We start from the raw sequence: 19,784 nt of genomic DNA, 5'->3' as shown, positions 1-19,784 counted from the left end.
TGTTTGTTTTCCTGTTGAGATGCTTGAGTTCGTTTTGTATTATAGATGTTAATCCCCTGTCAGAGTAGTAGTTTGCATGTATTTTATCACATTCTGTTGATTGTTTCCTTTGCTGTGCAGAAGCTTTTTAGTTTGATACAATTCCGTTTATTTTTGCTTTTGTTACCTGAGTTTTTGAGGTCTCATTCATAAAATCTTTTCGCAGACCAATGTTGTGAAGTGTTTCATCTTTGTTTTCTCCTGGTAGTTTTATTGTTTCAGTTCTTACATTTAGGTCTTTGATCCATTTTGAGCTGATTTTTGTATAGGGTGAGAGGTGGGAGTCTCGTTTCATTCTTCTGCATATAGATATATATTCAATTTCCTTTGTATCATTTATTGAAGAAACTGTCTTTCCCCCAGGAAGCGTTCTTGGCACCTTTGTCAAAAATCACTCCACTGGGGTGGGCACGGTGGCTCATGCCTGTAATCTCAGGACTTTGGGAGGCCAAGGCAGGCAGATCACTTGAGGCCAGGAGTTTGAGACCAGCGTGGCCAACATGGTGAAATTCCATCTCTACTAAAAACACAAAAATTAACCAAGTATGGTGGCACACCTCTGTAATCCTAGCTATTCAGGAGGCTGAGCACAAGAATCACTTGAATCTGGGAGATGGAGGTTGCAGTGACCCAAGAACACTCCTCTGCCCTCCAGCCTGGGTGACAGAGTCAGACTCTGTCTCCAAGAAAATACATATTTAAAAAAAATTAGTTGGCTGTAAATATGTGAATTAATGTCCAGGTTCTCTATTCTGTTCCATTGATCTATGTGTCTTATTTTTATGCCAGTACCATGCGTTTTTGGTTACTACAACTTTGTAGTATATTTTGAGGTCTGTTAGTATTTTGCCTCCAGTTTTGTTCTTTTTGCTCAAGACTGTTTTGCCTATTTGGGGTCTTTTGTAGTTCCATACAACTTTTAGGATTATTTTATATTTCTGTGAAGGATATCATTGGTATTTTGATAGAATTTATAGATTGCTTTGGGAGTAGTATTGTCATTTTAACAATACTAATTCTTCCTATCCATGAGTATGGGATGTCTATTTGTATTGTCTTCAACTTTTTTGTAAGTATTTTAATTTTATTTTTTGTAGCTATTGTGAATGACATTACCATCTTGATTTCTTTTTCAGCTAGTTTGTTGTTTTGTGTATAGAGATATTACTGATTTTTGTGTATTAATTTTGTACCTTGCAACTTTACTGAATTTATCAGTTCTAAGAGTTTTTTGGTAGAATCTTTAGTTTTTTCTATATATAAGATCCTGTTGTCTGCAAACAGGGACATTTGACTTCCTGTCTTCCAACATGGATGCCTTTTATTTCTTTCTCTTACCTAATTGCTCTGGCTAGGGCTTCCAGTACTATGTTGACTAAGAGTGGTGAGAGTGAGCATCCTTTTCTTGTTCCAGTTCTTAGAGGAAACGCTTTCAGCTTCTCCCCATTCAGTAAGATGTTAGCTGTGGATCGTGAGGTCTCATTTTACTTGGGGAAAAAGAGGTATAGTATTATGTGCTGTCTCATAGCAGCAAACATCTGATTTACTTAAGCCTGGATAACAATAGCATTTCCTGCTTAAGAGAGTTTATGGTCTAGTTGGAGAGAAAACAAGTCAATATCTTCATGGCTTTATTATCTACAATACCTTTTAAATTAGACATTGAAAGTAAATAGGAAATCTTTATGCTAATAAAAATTTCCACCTTTGAGATATAGATTACAAATTTCATATCTGAGTCTTATTTTAAATGTCTTTTTGTAAGCTAAAATGTATAAATATTTTCTAACTTTTCTAATTATTAATGGTGTAATTTAGATTATACCATTTTATTTTTCTTTAGTTACTCAGATGAATATATCACCAAGATGAAGAACTTACAGCAGTAAATATAAGTAGATGTGAGAGCATAACTTTATCTGTTGTAGAACCTGCTGGTTTTACCAGTCTTTTAAAGCCCATTTTTAATGGAGTATCCATTTGACTTCATGAATATTATATTTATTTGTGGTACTTGCAGGCTTGTGTATAATTATGACTAAAACAATACTAATTGTTTTTGTTTCTGCATATTCACTTAGCATTTATAGGTTTACATGATCTAGACTGACGAATTACATATTTTTATCTCCTGCAACTGACATGTAATTAACATAGTACTTCATAACTGCAGATATGCATAGGTAATGATAGTATTCAAGGTAAAAATGCAAAAAAATAAATAAATAAAAGGAGTAATGATGTACATTCTTAGCTAATTTAGTCTGTTTAAGGGGAAACCTTACTGAAATAACAGTTTAAGTTTTCGTTTTTATTGTGAATAATTAAAGAAGAGAACTTGTATTATTTCTGGTACCTTTCCATTTCTTTTATACAGTGCTGTTCGCAAAACTGTTTCATGATTTTAAGTGAACAAAATCAGACTTCAGAATAATATGTAATATCCCATTTTTAATGTATGTTTATGCTTTCTTAGAATATACACCAAAATTGTAACACTGGTTATCTTTGGGTGCATGCAAATACTTACAATAGCCTCTCTTTTATAAAGAACATTAATATTATTACTTTTTCCCTTTTCAGAATCTGATATCGATGCTGCTGCTGCAATGATGCTTTTAAATACTTCTATAGAACAAGGAATTTTAGAATGTAAGCAGTTGTGCCTTTTTTAAAAAAAAATTTTAGTGCCTTTTCAAATTTAACCTAGACTATAAAATAACTATTACAAAATTACTTCTTTCCAACCAAATTTTATTTTGATCTAAGTAACTCAGTTTCTGTTTTATTATACTTTCATTAATTTATGTGAGCAATTGAGAGATTGAAGTTAATGCTGTGATTTTTCTTACATTGACCAAGAAATGAAGAAAAATATATTTAGAAAAATGAGCTCGACGAGCTAAAAGTAAAAATGAAAACTATAAACAAGAAAATATAGTAAGTAAAGTATATTTATGAACTTGGACTAGGAAAAACTTTAAGATACAAAATGCAAAATCTATAAAGGAAAAAATGGGCAAATTTAATAAAACATCAAAATTTTAGCATCTGGTAAGGCATGGTGGCTCACGTCTGTAATCCTCGCACTTTTGGGAGGACAAGGCAGGTGGATCACTTAGACCAGGAATTCCAGACCAGCCTGGGCAACGTGGCAAAACTGTCTCTACAAGAAATACAAAAATTAGCCAGATGTGGTGGTGCATGCCTGTAGTCCCAGTGACTCAGGAGGCTGAAGTAGGAGAATTGCTTGAACCTGGGAGGTGGAGGTTGCAGTGAGCCATGGGCACGCCACTGCACTCCAGCCTGGGTGACAGAGTGAGACTCTGTCTCAAAAAAAAAAAAAAAGAAAAAAGCATCTGACAACAAAATGCGTCTAAGAAAAGTGACATAAAATGCTGGAGACGTGTTTTTTCCTTATATAACAAAGGATTAATATCAAGTATATACATAAAAGGATTCTACAAGTAAGAAATAAGAAAACAGTTCAACCGAAAAGTCAGCAAAATGTATGACTAGGTGGATCTTAGAAGAGGAAATATATGTGGGCAATACACATGTGAAAAGATGTGCAACTTCTCTAGAAATTGGGGAAACACAAAATGAAATAATACTGAGATAACTTTTTTGTCCATAAAATTATAAAAAATTTAAGTAACTGAGAATGGTATTAAGTAGGGAATAAGCTCTATCATACACTGTTGGGAGTAAAACCATTTTGGATGGCAATTTGAGAACACCAATTATAATTTTAAATGTGTATATCCCTTAGCAATTTTTTCATATCTCTTTTTAAAAATTACTTGCATATATTCAAGAAAAGGCATCCAGAAGGATTTGTATTGCAGCATGATTTATACTAATGAAAAATTGGAAACAGGCTAAATATTAACACAGAAGTGATTAAACAGTGGTACATTCATATTGAGGCATTCTTTGTAAGCAATTCAAAATATATGTTCTATGGAAAAGTCAAGACATTGTTAAATTTTTTTTTTTAATGTTTCAGATTAATGCTTGCAGAATGATGTCATCTGGGTAAAAAAATAAAAAATCTACAAAGCATCATTAATCTAAAACATTTACTGCTCAAGAGTAATGTAGTAGTTTAAAATTGGTCTGTTTTTGCAACCAAACACATTTGACCTATTGATGGAACTTTTATTTTCCACAGGTGAGAAACCTCTTCCTCTTAAAACAGCATTGCAAAAAAAGAGGAGTTACGGCAGTGCATTTCATCATCCCAGTGCTGTACGATTACAAGAGAGTGATTCTTTAGCCACCAGCATTGATCCAAAAGAAGATCACAATTACAGTGCAAGTAGCATGGCAGCACAGCGTTGTGCATCCAGGTCTAGCGTGTCTTCCCTGTCTTCTGTAGATGAGGTATATGAATTTATCCCAAAGAATAGCCATGTGGGAAGTGATGGCAGTGAAGGATTTCACAGTGAAGAAGATACAGATGTTGATTATGAAGATGATCCTCTTGGAGACAGTGGCTATGCATCACAGCCTTGTGCAAAAATCTCTGAAAAAGGGCAGTCAGGCAAAAAGATGCGAAAACAGACATGTCAAGAAATTGATGAGGAGCTCAAAGAAGCAGCTGGATCTCTGCTCCACCTTGCTGGAATTCGTACATGTTTAGGTTCCCTAATAAGTACTGCAAAGACTCAAAATCAAAAGCAACGGAAAAAATAGAAATACTTAAAGTGTGGCAATACTCTTTCACTTAATTCTTTACAAGGGATATCAAAGCCATAATGGACTTCATTAGTTTTAGGGTAGGGAAGGGATACGAATTACTTATTTCTTTCAAAACATTTTTGGTTTTTGGTTTTTAAAATTTTTATTAAACAATTGCTGTTAGGATCATGCCTGATCAGAAATATATGATGTGAAGTCCTGAAAGCATAATTTTTGTGGTAAGTGTCTCCAAGATTTGGAAATTTTTGTATAAGAAAATCCCCAGCCTCTGTCTTAAACTTGTGGGACAAAAATCCTTTCTTCTGTTAATATGTCAGAATGTAAGATTTGGCAACTCTATAAATTTTTTTCATTTTCTTTTCCAATCTGTAACTATAGTTACTGAACCAGCTAAAAATTTTGCTAATGTACTTTTCATATACTTCTCTCCTGACACACAATCCGGTAACATAAGATTGAAATTTTTTTACTTTGTTTTAATTTGTTTTTAATTTTTTGTTGTTGTTGTGGTGTGGGCAAAGACAAACATAAATTGAAAAACATCCTGATGTTTAGAAAAAGTTTCTTTTGGTTACATAGGTAGAGAATGCAACAAAGAGTTCTAAGGTTTAGAAAAGACAATTTTGTGGTGTTATTTCATCCAAGAACACTCCCAATTCCTATTACAATGGTAGCTTTGAAGTGTTTTTACTTCACAGATACTGCATAGCATTTATTGGGGCCTTTTATTCTTGCCCAAAGTGCTTTGCAAACATTAAGTTTTAGCCACTAGCTGCCTTTGTTGAGTATAAGTTATCCAATGAGAGGATATAGCCAATTAAGTGTGTTATGGAGTACACCCATTTTGACACACTTGTAATAAGAGAATCTTTCATTTGCCTGCCACATGTACTGCATTCTGAGAATCTTGTAATAGGAATGGAGTGTAATGAAACATTCTGAATACTAATTGTATATGTATCATAAAGTAGGTCATTTAGGAAAAAACTTCTGTCCAAGCTTTGTATGAATTAAATTTATAACAAATTAAATCTTAATAGATTTAATGCAATTTTGCAAACAAAATTACCTTCATGAATTTCAAAATTCATATAAAATTAGATCTTATGCAATACACCCTTTTAAGGAGGCAGTGTAATAACCTATAGTGCCATTGATCCATGAGAAAAAGATTTTCTGGTACTACTCCAAAAGTGCTTTGACTGAGTATCTTATTTGAACAGTCTGCTTCTATGAGACAGTTTTTCATAGTATCATTTGTATAATTTGATTAGATTATTCAGAAACAACAGGATGCTAAACTACACTTATTCATTGTATCTTTTTTTTTTTTTTACAATGATGGAAGCAACTTACCAGAAGTTCAGTCTTATGCTACATCCTAAGTCATAGACAATGACCTTGTTTTCATCATTCTGATAGATTGTATACATATGTACACATACATATACACACATGCACAGTCAAGGTCATGATGTTGATTTGCTGTTTTCAGCTCTTTCTGTGATTATAAAGCATTTTTTAAGAGACAGATATTTTAACTTTTTAATTTTTATTTTGGCAAAACTGTCAAATGAGAAAAATGATTTTAAAAACTTTTTTTTTCAATTGACAAGACTTTAAGTCAGGGATAACAGTATTAATGTTCTCTGTTCCGTTTCCATGTTTAATTTAACCTGGATAGCCACATTAATGAATTGGTGCTATCAAAATATAGTAATTTTTAAATTTGTTAATAATGAAAAATAACCCTTAAGCATGCAGGATGAGGTATTTGGGTTTTTTCTTTATATCGATCACATCTACAGAAAATGGCTAAACCAAGTTAACTTTTATTATAGTCAGTGAATAAAACACCAAAAACCCAAAAATGCTTTAACCACAGTGTAAATAATAAAGAGATTACACACATCATTTTAATAACTGTTTTTAAGTTTTTACCATAGCCTTCTGGATAGACCTTAGGAACAGTGTTTCAGTAATCTGGCACCAATTTATTTTGTTCTGCTGAAATTCTGTATCACAAATGTGCTACCTGGTTTCTGTCCATAAGATAATTACTCTTTCTTTATAAGAAAAGGAAAGTGATCTAAGAGAAGCAGAGTTAGTTCCAGCTCTAATAGGGATCTTCAAAGTTATTTTGATGTATGTAACAGTAATTCTTTACATCTTTTGATTTTTCTCTTCCTTTTTATTCACTCTTCCCACGAATTTACATGTTTAAGTTATATTCATCACTAGCAAGGACGATAAACACTTCTGCACTGAAAGCTAACAGGGAGAGATTACACAATATTTTACAGTTTCTTAAACTTAATTTAGTGCATCACCTTCCACTTGCTAACATACCAAGCCAGTTATTTTCCAGGGGAAGCACCTTTTAAATTGTGGTCCTCCAGTTACTACTTCCATTGAGATCATGCTCTCATTCCTCAGGTGTTTTGAGAAACATGACTAATAACCATATAATTAAGTAGAATCATTCCAAGTCCTATGGCCTGGAAATTGTATTCCCGATAATACACAAGTTTTCCTGTAATAAAGTCAATTTAGAAACTCCAAGGTGATTACATGTTTTCCAACACATCCTAAAACTGTGATATAAGCTAACATATATTTTGCCTTACGTCAAAAGAATATGTTTTGTTGCAGCTGATTCCAGTTTATAATAGATCCCTAGTAAAAAGCTTTGATTCAGCACGATTGTTCATCTTCACATCCCAAACAGAATCAGTGTTTCTTGAATATATATTTTTGAAGTTTTTTGTGCAATATATTACTAAATCAGTTATTATTTTACTTTTCAAATTCAGAGAAAGAAAACAGATTACCTGAATTCATGGAAAAGGTGGATCACCTCCCTTTTTCCACCTTCAAAGCTTTTCCTGTCCTCATAGCCAGCATGACTTCTTTTAACTTGGATTCATTTGTATATAGTAAAGTTTAGTATATATATTTTTTCTTTTGCTACTTTTGGAGGCATTATGTAAAGGGCTCATACTAGATATTCAGTTAAATATGCTTTAGCACAAAGTCAAACTAGAGAATGTGTTAAGGAGGGAATGTATGTGTCTTGGTAGACCAGGAGGCCTTTCCCAGCAATTTAAGCAACAGATGTGAATACTTCACAAAGCTGTAAAGACCATTGTCTTAAATACTGCAACAACTTAACACCCTTTTGTGAAGATCATAGCATTTATCTAAGAAACTTTGAGGCTTTCTGGTTTACATATATCTTACAGGTTTTTTTTTTTTTTTTTAGTTTGAAATGTGTAAGCTTTGATTTAAACCAAGTTTACTTCAGTATGTTAATGATGTAGTAAAAATATTTATTGAAAGGCGAATTAGAGTATTTTAATGTTATACCTGCCATTTTTTTTCTTAAAGCATATTCTTTGCATCTAACTGCCAGTGCCATTGTCAAAACTTATTTTTTAAATCGTTGTACATTTCTTATTAAACTAAGTGCTTAATTTTAAAGTATTATGTTGCCATCATATAGTGTATAAAAATGTATAATTGCCAATTGATTGTTAACTATTATTTATTTTTAAATGAAAGTGTAAGAATGCTTTCTGATTCAACAAATTTGTTATCAAACTGTTTCCTTATCCTCTTTTCTGATGTAGCATAAAAATTGTTCCGGTTTGAGTTATAACTGCCAGTAGATGACCAGTCACAAGTGAACCACTTTTCAGTTGCCAGTCTTTGCTCATATTAAAAACAACTTACAAATGCTTAGTTTTTGTATCTAATCTCTGATTATTAAAATGTTTATAAAGTTTATTTTTACCAAAGAGATGCAATTCATTATGACAAAGTATTGCATAATAAATTTGTTTTATAACATTTTTTTGTGCTCTGATCTTTTGTAGGATAGGGTGGGGACAGGAGAAGGGTGGTAGGGCAGATGTGATGGCTTATACTTCTACACACACTTTCCATCCAAATTGGAGTCAGGGAAATGAAAAGTACAGTTAAATTTCAAAAAAATTTTTTTAAGTTTTTTTTTTATGGTTTTTAGATGTTATCTTAATTACTGAAAGCTGAAACAACATTAATTACTGTCTTCCTAAAGCTGAACTTCTTTTCCTGTTAATTTACATGTATCTGAAATATTTTGAAATATAACTGGGAAAAATGGAGTAGAATATGAAACCAGCCTGGCCAATGTGATGAAACCCATCTCTACTAAAAATACAAAAATCAGCCAGGTATAGTGGTGAACGCCTGTAATCCCATCTACTCAGGAGGCCGCGGCATGAGAATTACTTGAACCCGGGAGGCGGAGGTCGCAGTGACCTGAGATCCCACCACTGCACTCCAGTCTATGTGACAGAGTGAGACTCCGTCTCAAAAACAAAAAAAGTCATCAAGAGCTTTATGCCAATAAATTCAACCACTTCGGTGAATTAAAAGGCAACAATAAGAAAACCCAATCTAAAAATGGGCAAAATACCTGAACAGACACCTCACCAGAAAAGATAACAGATCACACTCATTGATACTTACCCAAATGAGTTGAAAACATGTCTAAACAAAAACCTGCACACAATTGTTATAGCAGCATTGTTCATAATTGCCAAAACTTGGAAGCAAATCAGAAGTCCTTCAGTAGGCAAATGTATAGACTGGTACATCCAGACAGCAGACTATTATACAGCAATTTTTTAAAAAGCTATCGACATCCCAAAGAAGATATACAAATGGCCAAAAAGAACATCAAAAGATCCTCAACGTCGCTAATTATTAGGGAAATGCAAATTAAAATCACAATGAGATACCACCTCATATCCATTAGAGTGGCTACTATTATAAGGTTAAAAACACCACCAAAACTAAATGACAAGTGTTGGCAAGGATTGGAACACTTGTGCAGCCACTACAGAAAGCAGTATGGAATTCAAAATAGTACAGTCACTGAAAAGCAGTATGGAGGTTCCTCAAGAAATTAAAAATAGACCAACAATTTTACTTCTGGGCACATACCCAAAAGAATTGAAAGGTTCTCAAAGAGATATTTGTCTACCCATGTTTAGAGCAGCATTATTCACAATAACCAAAAGGTGGAAGGTACACAAATTTTCATCAATAGATGAATGAATAAAATATGGCACATACAATGGATTATTATTTCACCTCAAAAGGGAAGGGAATTTTGACGCAAGCTTTACAACATGGATGAAACTTGAAGACATTATTCTAAGTGAAACCAGTCAGAAAAAGAAAAATGCTGTATGGTACCTACAGTAGTCACACTGATAGAAACAGAAAGGAGAAAGATGTTTGCCAGGGGCTGGAGGAAAAGGGGAATGGGGAGTTGTTTAATGGGCATGGAATTTTGAGTTTTGCAAAATGAAAGAGATGTAGAGATTGTTTGCACAAGAGTGTGAATATACTTAACACTATTGAACTGTACACACAAAAATAGTAAATGTTGTATATATTTTACCACAATTAAAAAAACAAAAACGAAAAAATGAGACATCAAGCTATGATGGAAATTTAAACACGTATTACTAAGTGAAAGAAGCCAATCTTTGACTTAGTTGAAAGGTTCACTTACTGAGCCTTAGAAGGCTCATTTCTGTGATTCCAACTACAATCTTATATCGCTTACCAACAGGAATACCTTCTGAGAAAAGTGTCAGGCAATTTTCTTATTGTGGGAACATCATAGGGTGTACTTACACAAACTTAGGTGGTATGGCCTACTACACAACTAGACTATATAGTAGACAGCCTATAGCCCATAGGCTACAAATCTATGCAACATGTTACTGCCCAAATACTGTCGACAGTGGTAACGCAATGGTATTTGTGTGTCTTAACCATATCTACACATAGAAAAGACACAGTAAAAACACAGTATAAAAGATAAAACATGGTACACCTATATAGGGAACTTACCATGAATGGAGCTTGCAGGACTGGAAGTTGCTCTGGGTGAGTCAGTGAGTGTGAGTGGTGAATGTGAAGACCTAGGACATTACTGTACACTACTGTAGACTTTATAAACACTACTCTTAGGCTATACTAAATTCATTTTAAAATTTTTTCTTCAATAGTAAATTAACATTAGCTTACTGTAACTTTATAAACTTTAAATTTTTTTTAACTTTTTGACTCTTTTGTAATAACAGCTTAAAACACAAACACATTGTACAGCTGTACCAAAATATTTTTTCTTCATGTCCTATAAGCTTTGTTCTATTCAAGTTTTTCTTCTTACTTTTTAAACATTTTTCTTAAAAACTAAGACACAAACACACACATTATCCTAGGCCCACACAGGGTCAGGATCATCAATATTACTGTCTTCCACCTCCACATCTTGTCCTACTGGAAGGTCTTCAGGGGCAATAATATGTATGGTGCTATTATCTCCAATGATAGCAATGCCTTTTTCTGGAGTATCTCCTGAAGGACCTGAGTTTGTTTTACAGTTAGCTTTTCTTTTTTTTAATAGGAGTATACTGTAAAATAATGGTAAAAAGTAGAGTAAATATATAAACCAATAGCATAGTCATTTATTTTCAAGTATACTCTACCTTATTGTATGTGCTATACTTTTATATGACTGGTAGTGCCGTAGGTTTGTTTATACCAGCATCACCATAAACACAGAATATATTATTACAATATGAGGGTTAAGGCATCACTAGGTGATAGGAATTTTTCATCTTCATTATGATTTTATGGGACTGCTGTCGTCTATGTGGTCTGTCCTGGCCTTCGACCAAAACATCATTATGCAGCTCATGGCTGTATATGACATTCTAGAAAAAACAAAACTATGGAGACAGTAAAAAGATCGGTAGTTACCAGGGGTTGTGGGGGAGCATGGGCTTTTTAGGGCAGTAAAACTATCCTTTATGATACTGTAATGATGTATATATATCATTATACATTTGTCAAAACCCACAGAAATTAAAACCAGACAGAGCGAACCCTAATGTAAACTACGGATTTTAGTTACTAGTGATGTATTAATATCGGTTCATCCATTGTTGTAAGTGTACCACACTAATGCAAAACGTTCATAATAGGAGAAACTGGGGCTGTGGTAGAGGGCACAAAGGAGAGTATAAGAGACCTCTTGGTACTTTCCACTCAATTTTTCTGTAAACCTAAAACTCCTCCCAAAAAATTAAGTCTATTAATTAAAAAACAAAACCTAAAACAAAACTGGCACTTGAAAGTACTTCCAGTGGCCAAAGCTAGAGCAATATGAGCACCAAAATAAAAATACAGTCTTCACTGGGTGCAGTGACTCACACCTGTAACCCCAGCACTTTGGGAGGCCAAGGAGGGCAGATCACAAGGTCAGGAGTTCAACACCATCATGGCCAACATGGTGAAACCCCGTCTCTACTAAAAACACAAAAATTAGCTGGGTGTGGTGGCGTGCACCTGTAATCCCAGCTACTCAGGAGGCTGAGGCAAGAGAATTGCTTGAACCAGGGGTTGCAGTGAGCCGAGATCATGCCACTGCACTCCAGCCTGGACTACAGAGCAAGATTCCATCTCAAAAACAAAACAAAACAAAACAAATGTAGTCTTATACCTTAATGTATCTATGAGTCCATACTGATATAAATAAATGATTGAATATGTTAATACATGAGGGAAAAGAGACAAATCTCCCATGCAGAAGAATAACACATAAATTATGCAGCTACTCCACCCTAAAGGAGGAAGCATAACTTCCCATTTCTTAAATGTGGGCTTGCATAAGGGCTTCCTTCCAGAGTTTAGTGTGGAAGGGACAGTGATGGGGATAGTACCTTCATGATGGAGAAACCTGACAGACACTACTTCAGTCAGGCATCCTAGGTCAACATCAGCAGTCATGACTCATGTTGATAGCACGTGTTGTTGATATTATATACAAATGGACTTTACCTCTGTGATCTGCATCCCAAAACTAATAGCCTAATTTTTAAAAAGAGATCAGACAAATTCTATTAGCTTGGCATCCTACAACAAGCCTGACAAGTATTCCTCAAATCTGTCAAGATCATTGAAAACAAAAAATCTGAGAAACTTTCATAGCCAAGAGGACCCTAAAGAGACACAGCAACTAAATGGGATGTATCCTGAATGGGGTCCTGGAATAGAAAAATGGTATTAGGTTAAAAACTAAGAATACCTAAATAAAGTATAAACTTGTGTTAATAATAATGTATCAATAGCAGTTCATTAATTGTAAGAAATGTACCATACTAGTGTAAGAGGTTAGCAGCAGGGAAAACTGCAAGGCAGGGGGCATATGGAAAGTATCTGTATTATTTGCTCAAATTTTTTAACTCTAAAATGGCTCTTTAAAAAGTCTAGTTTAAAAAAAAAAAAAAAAAAAACTCAAAGCAAACTCCAAGTCCAGATGGCTTCACATAAATTATATTTATTATTTAAGGAAGAAATAATACCATTATACCCAAACTCCTTAAAAGCAATAAGAAAAAAAGAAGACAAGAAAATATGTCATAACTTGCTTTATGAGGCTATAGGTTTAGCATTAACCTAATACTAAAACTGAGTAAAGACATTACCTGCTGGGTGCGGTGACTCACGCCTGTAATCCCAGCACTTTGGAAGGTCGGGGCAGGTGGATTGCTTGAGGTCAACAGTTCAAGACTAGCCTGACAAACATGGCAAAACCCTGTCTCTACTAAAAATACAAAAATTAGCCAGGTGTGGTGTCACATGCCTGTAATCCTAGGTATTTGGGAGGCTGAGGCAGGAGAATCACTTGAACCCGGGGGGCAGAGACTGCAGTGAGCCGAGATCGCACCACTGCACTCCAGCCTGGGCAATAGAGTGAGACTCAGTCTCACAGGGGAAAAAAAAAAAAAAAAAAAGACATTACCAAAAACCTACAGACCAATACGCATCACGAATGTAGACACAAAAATTCTTAACAAAATAAAATTCAGTAATATACAAAAGAGACAATAACCAATGGGGCTGGCCCTAGGAGTGCAAGTTGGCTCAATATTAAAAATCATCATTATAATTCACCATATCAACAGAGGCAAGAAGAAGAATGTTGGGAACTGGCTCCAAAACTGGCTATAAACAAAATCTCTGCAGCACAATGACATGTTCGTGATGGCCGTGACACCCACACTGAAGGTTATGGGTTTGCCGGAATGAGGGCAAGGAACACCTGGCCCACCCAGAGCGGAAAACCGTTTAAGGCATTCCTGAACCACAAAGAATAGCATGAGTGATCTGTGCCTTAAGGACAGTTCCTGCTCCAGATAACTAGCCAGACCCATCCCTTTGTTTCAGCCCATCCCTTTGTCTCCTGTAAGAAATGCTTTTAGTTAATCTATAATCTATAGAAACAACGCTTATCACCGGCTTGCTGTCAATAAGAGCTGTTGAGGCTCTCAGTTCTGAAGGCTGTGAGACCCCTGATTTCCCACTCCACAAGCTGTATTTCTATGTGTGTGTCTTTAATTTTTCTAGTGCCGCTGGGTTAGGGTCTCCATGACCGAGCTGGTCTTGTCAAGTGGTGCCCATATGTGGGGCTCAAACCCAGGTTGAATGGTTGCCAGAGCAACAGTTGGAGAACGTGGAACTAAGCTGGAGAACACCTGAGTAATCTTAAGCAATCCCCACGGTGAGTAAGAAGGGGAGCTCGGAAGCATCAGGGTAACAATGGGACAAGTGTGGGCTCTGGTTCATTCCACCTTGGAACCTTTTCACACTGATGATGAGGAGGAAGGAGAGTATAATGAAGTAACACAGCAGGTTTGTTTGCCAGCTAAAGCTAAACTGGCAAAGGAGGGAGAGGTTCATTCCTACCCTTCTGCACCCCCTCCTTATTTTGAAGAAAAAGAGTGGCCTCACCCTCCAGATCTTTCTTTTCCGGAGGACTCTGGGCAAAAGGTAGTTGCCCCAGTGACTGTTTGAGCAGCACCTCGAGTGACCACTCTCAGTTCTATTCAGGCAGGAATCCAGCAAGCTAGAAGAGGGTGATTTAGAGGCTTGGCAGTTCCCTGTTAGAATACACGCCCCAGATCAACAGGGAAATATAGCTACATATGAACCTTTTTCTTTTAAATTAATTCGGTTACAGGAGTCTCTTAAAAAGGTGATTGCAGGCTGGGTGTGGGCTCAGTGGCTCATGCCTGTAATCCCAGCACTTTGGGAGGGCAAGACAGGCAGATCATGAGGTCAGGAGACCAAGACCATCCTGGCTAACATGGTGAAACCCCGTCTCTACTAAAAATACAAAAAAAAAATTAGCTGAGGGTGGTGGCGGGTGCCTGTAGTCCCAGCTACTCAGGAGGCTGAGGCAGAAGAATGGTGTGAACCCAGGAGGCGGAGCTTGCAGTGAGCCAAGATTGCACCACTGCACTCCAGCCTGGGCGATAGAAAGAGACTCCATCTCAAAAAACAAAACTAAACTAAACTAAACTAAAGGTGATTGCAGATTGCAGATTTGGCTGCTCAGGATATAGTGTTGCAGTTATTAGCTTTCGACAATGCTAATCCCGATTGCCAGGCTACTCTGTGACCTATTAGAGGGAAAGCACATTTAGTTGATTATATCAAGGCCTGTGACAGTATCTGCATCAGGCTGCTCTGCTAGCCCAGGGGATGGTAGGACTGAGAGTGGAAAAAGGAAATACATCGTTTCTGTTTTAACTGTGGGAAGCATGGTCATGCTAAAAAATGTAGAAAAAATCAGTGATTCAGGCCACCAGATAGGGGAAAAAAGAAAACTGCTGAGCCTGAAGTATGTCCAAAATGTAAAAAAGGAAAACATTGGGCTAATCAGTGTCATTCTAAATTTGATAAAGATGGGAACCTGATTTCAGGAAACGCCATGGGGGGCCTGTCCCAGGCCCTGTTCCAAACCTGGGCATTTCAGGCTCAGGTCATTCCCTCACCCCTGTACAATGTCTGTCCCCTGCCACAGCCGGTAGTGCTGCAGTAGATTTATGCTACATAAAAGCTGTGAGCCTTTTGCCTGGAGAATCCCCGCAAAAGGTCTTATCAGGAGTCTGTGGACCCTCGCCAGTGGGGATGATAGGATTACTTCTAGGAAGGTCTAGTTTGCATTTAAAAGGAGTACAAATACATACAGGAGGCATTGATTCAGATTACAATGGAGAAATTGACATTGCTGTATCTACTTCTGTTCCCTGGAAAGCAGAGCCAGGAGAGCATATAGCACAGCTCCTGATTGTGCCATATGTGGAAATGGGGAAAAGTGAAATTAAACGAACAGGAGGATTTGGAAGCACAAATAACCAAGGCAAAGCAGCTTATTGGGTAAATCAAATTACTGATAAATGTCCTACCTGTGAAATAACTAATCAGGGAAATAAATTTAAAGGTTTGGTAGATACAGGAGCGGACATTTTAACCATTTCTCTACAGCACTGGCTGTCTGCATGGCCAATTCAACCTGCTCATTTTAACATAGTTGGAGTTGGTAAAGCCCCTGAAGAATATCAAAGTAGTTATATTTTGTGTTGTGAAGGGCCCAGTGGACAACCTGGGACTATTCAACCAATTATAACTTCTGTACCTATAAATTTATGGGAGAGAGATTTATTACAACAATGGGGAACACAAGTTCTAATTCGAGAACAATTATATAGCCCTCAAAGTCAACATATGATGCATGAAATGGGGTATGTCCCTGGTATGGGACTAGGAAAAAATTTGCAAGATTTGAAGGAACTGCTTCAAGCGGAAAGACAAAATTCCCACCAAGGTTTAGGATATCATTTTTGATGGTGGCCATAGTTAAGCCTCCAGAACCTATACCTTTAAAATAGTTGACAGATAAGCCAATTTGGATAGAACAATGGCTGCTAAGTAAAGATAAACTGGAGGCTTTAGAAGACTCAATTGCTGAACAATTAGAAAAAGGACACATAGCTCCAACATTTTCCCCTTGGAATTCTCTGCTTTTCGTAATTAAGAAAAAACCAGGTAAATGGAGAATGTTGACAGATCTTAGAGCCATTAATTCAGTTATACAACCTATGGGGACATTATAGCCAGGATTGCCTCCTCCCGCTATGATTCCAAAAAATTGGCCTTTAATCTTTGTAGATTTAAAAGACTGTTTCTTTACTATCCCCTTAGCTGAGCAAGACTGTGAATGGTTTGCATTTACAATTTCTGCAGTAAACAACCTGCAGCCTGCTAAGCATTTTCATTGGGAAGTGTTGCCACAAGGCACATTAAACAGTCCAACAATTTGCCAGACGTATGTGGGGCAAGCAATGGAACCTACTTGTAAAAAATTTTCACAGTGTTACATTATTCATTATATGGATGATATACTTTGTGCTGCCCCCACTCAAGAAATATTACTCCAATGTTATGATCACTTGCAAAATTCAATTTCTTGCACTGGTTTAACTATAGCTCCTGACAAAATTCAGACTACTACTCCTTACTCCTACTTGGGGACCTTAGTAAATGACACTACAATAGTGCCACAGAAAGTAACTATACATAGGGATCAATTGAAAGCATTAAATGACTTTCAAAAATTACTAGGAGACATTAATTGGATACGACCTGCTCTAGGCATTCCTACCTATGCCATGAGTAATCTATTTTCTATCCTTAGAGGAGATCCTAGTCTCACTAGCCCTGGGCAATTAACAAAAGAAGCTGAGACAGAGTTACATTTGCTTGAAAAGCAAGTCCATAAGGCTCAAATAAATAGAATAGATCCAGAGAAGATTCTAGATTTGCTAATTTTTCCAATTCAGCATTCACCTACTGGTGTTATTGTCCAAGAGCAGGACTTAGTAGAATGGCTTTTTCTTTCACATACTAATTCACAGACTCTAACTCCTTATTTGGATCAAATCACTACTAGGATAGGAAATGGGAGAACTCAGATTGTTAAATTACATGGATATGATCCTGGAAAAATTATTGTCCCTCTCACGAAGGCACAAATACAGCAAGCTTTTATAAATAGTCTTGCTTGGCAAACCCATTTAGTTGATTTTGTGTGTATTCTTGATAATCATTTTCCTAAAATGAAACTGTTTCAATTTTTGAAATTAAATGATTGGATCCTCCCTAGAATAACTAAATTTAAACCAATTGAAGGTGCTGAGAATGTTTTTACACATTGGTATAGTAATGGTAAAGAATATTAAGCACATTACTGGCATCCCATATAATTCTCAAGGACAAGCCGTTGTAGAACAAATGAATCTCTCCCTGAAACAGCAGTTGCAAAAACAGAAAGGGGGAAATAGAGATTATGGGACAGCCCATACACAATTGATCTAGCATTATTCGCTTTAAATTTTTTGAGCCTGCCTAAAGGCCAGATGTTATCAGCAGCTGAACAACATCTACAGAAACCAGCTGCAAGGACAGAAGCAGAACAACTGGTTTGTTGGAGACATCCAATAACAAAAAGTTGGGAAATAGGTAAAATAATAACTTGGGATAGAGGCTATGCTTGTGCAGCTGATTTGGATAGCATCAAGACAGCTGAAGACTTATCATGAGCCAGATGCCGAGGAAGAGATTCCAGGAGGATCCTGAGGAACCCCCGGCTGTGGCCATGTCGAGACTGATGCTGAGGAGGACCCCAACTGTCACGAGCAACACCCATCAAACACAGCCACCTACTTGGGGACAGATCAAAAAGTTGTCACAGATGGTGGAAGAACACCTGAGGAAAACTGGACAACCAGTCACAACGAGTAATTTAATGATAGCTATGATAGCGGTGATCACCATTGCTGTGAGTATTCCTTCAGCAAAGGCTGACACAGAGAACAGTTATACTTACTGGGCATATTTGTCAATCTTGGCTGGCAATAATGCCTGGATGTAATCACTCTATGACACATTTACACATGCTTTCTGATCTCATTATTTACCATAATAAATCTGCTCCTATAATTGAGGCATACCGCCCTCAAAAACCTATTTGTAAACAGAATTGGACCTGGCCAGACAAAATGAACATACTTGTTTAGGAAGATTGCACTGCAGAACAGGCAGAGGTTCTGCTCAGCGATTCCTATGGAATCATTATAGATTGGTCCCCTAAGGGGATGTTTATCTTAAGTTGCACCACTCAGTCTGCATGCCATGGCCACACTATGTTCAGCTGGTCTGAACAAAATGGTCAGATGGTAGACATGGTAGAAATGGTAAGAAGTATGGCAAGTGTTCCTATTATCTGGAAACATGGCATTATAGTGGCACCTAAACCTCAAATGGTATGGCCCGCTGTAGGAGCTAAACATGAGGATTTGTGGAAACTCTTAATAAGATCAAAATTTGGGAAAGAATAAAAGAGCATCTAGAAGGACACTTGTCTTTGGATATTGCATAATTTTTTTAAAAACTAATATTTAAAGCATCCCAGGCACACCTGACCTTAATGCCAGGAACTGGAGTGCTTGAAGGAGCTGCAGACAGATTAGCAGCTAGTAACCCATTAAAATGGATAAAAACACTTGGAAGCTCTGTGATTTCAATGATGATTGTGTTATTAATCTGTGTTGTTTGTCTTTGTATAGCCTGCAGATGCGGATCCTGACTCCTGTGAGAAGTAGCTCACCGTGACAAAGCTGTCTTTGCTTTTATCACTTTGCAAAACAAAAAAGGGAGGCATGTTGGGAACAGGCCCCCAAAACTGGCCATAAACAAAATCTCTGCAGCATTGTGACATGTTCATGATGGCCATGATGCCCACGCTGAAGGTTGTGGATTTACCAGAATGAGGGCAAGGAAAACCTGACCCACCTAAGGCAGAAAACCATTTAAAGGCATTCCTGAACCACAAACCATAGAATGAATGATCTGTGCCTTAAGGACGTGTTCCTGCTGCAGATAACTAGCCAGACCCATCCCTTTGTTTCGGCCCATCCCTTTATTTCCCCTAAGAAATGCTTTTAGTTAATCTGTAATCTATAGAAACAATGCTTATTACTAGCTTACTCTCAATAAACATGTGGGGCAAATCTCTGTTCAGGGCTCCCAGCTCTGAATGCTGTGAGACCCCTGATTTCCCACTCCATGTG

General features: G+C 36.6%; 1 protein-coding gene across 10 annotated transcripts in view; it reads left to right on the top strand.

The window, feature by feature from the left end:
• Positions 1 to 8,592, top strand: part of FOXN2 (forkhead box N2) — a 65,451-nt gene extending 56,859 nt beyond the window's left edge. For 9 of the 10 annotated variants that reach the window (XM_015112311.3, XM_015112307.3, XM_015112309.3 and 6 more), the window contains 2 exons: positions 2,623 to 2,691; positions 4,214 to 8,592. In XM_015112311.3, coding sequence (XP_014967797.1) covers positions 2,623 to 2,691; positions 4,214 to 4,737 — 593 coding nt within the window. In that variant the 3' untranslated portion in view covers positions 4,738 to 8,592. 10 annotated transcript variants of the gene reach the window in all.
• The last annotated feature ends 11,192 nt before the right edge of the window (positions 8,593 to 19,784 follow it).

Source organism: Macaca mulatta, chromosome 13 (assembly GCF_049350105.2).
Source record: "Macaca mulatta isolate MMU2019108-1 chromosome 13, T2T-MMU8v2.0, whole genome shotgun sequence".
NCBI classification, from domain to species: domain Eukaryota; kingdom Metazoa; phylum Chordata; class Mammalia; order Primates; family Cercopithecidae; genus Macaca; species Macaca mulatta.
The sequence above is the reverse complement of the archived record's forward strand: the minus strand, read 5'-3'. Positions and strand labels throughout refer to the sequence as shown.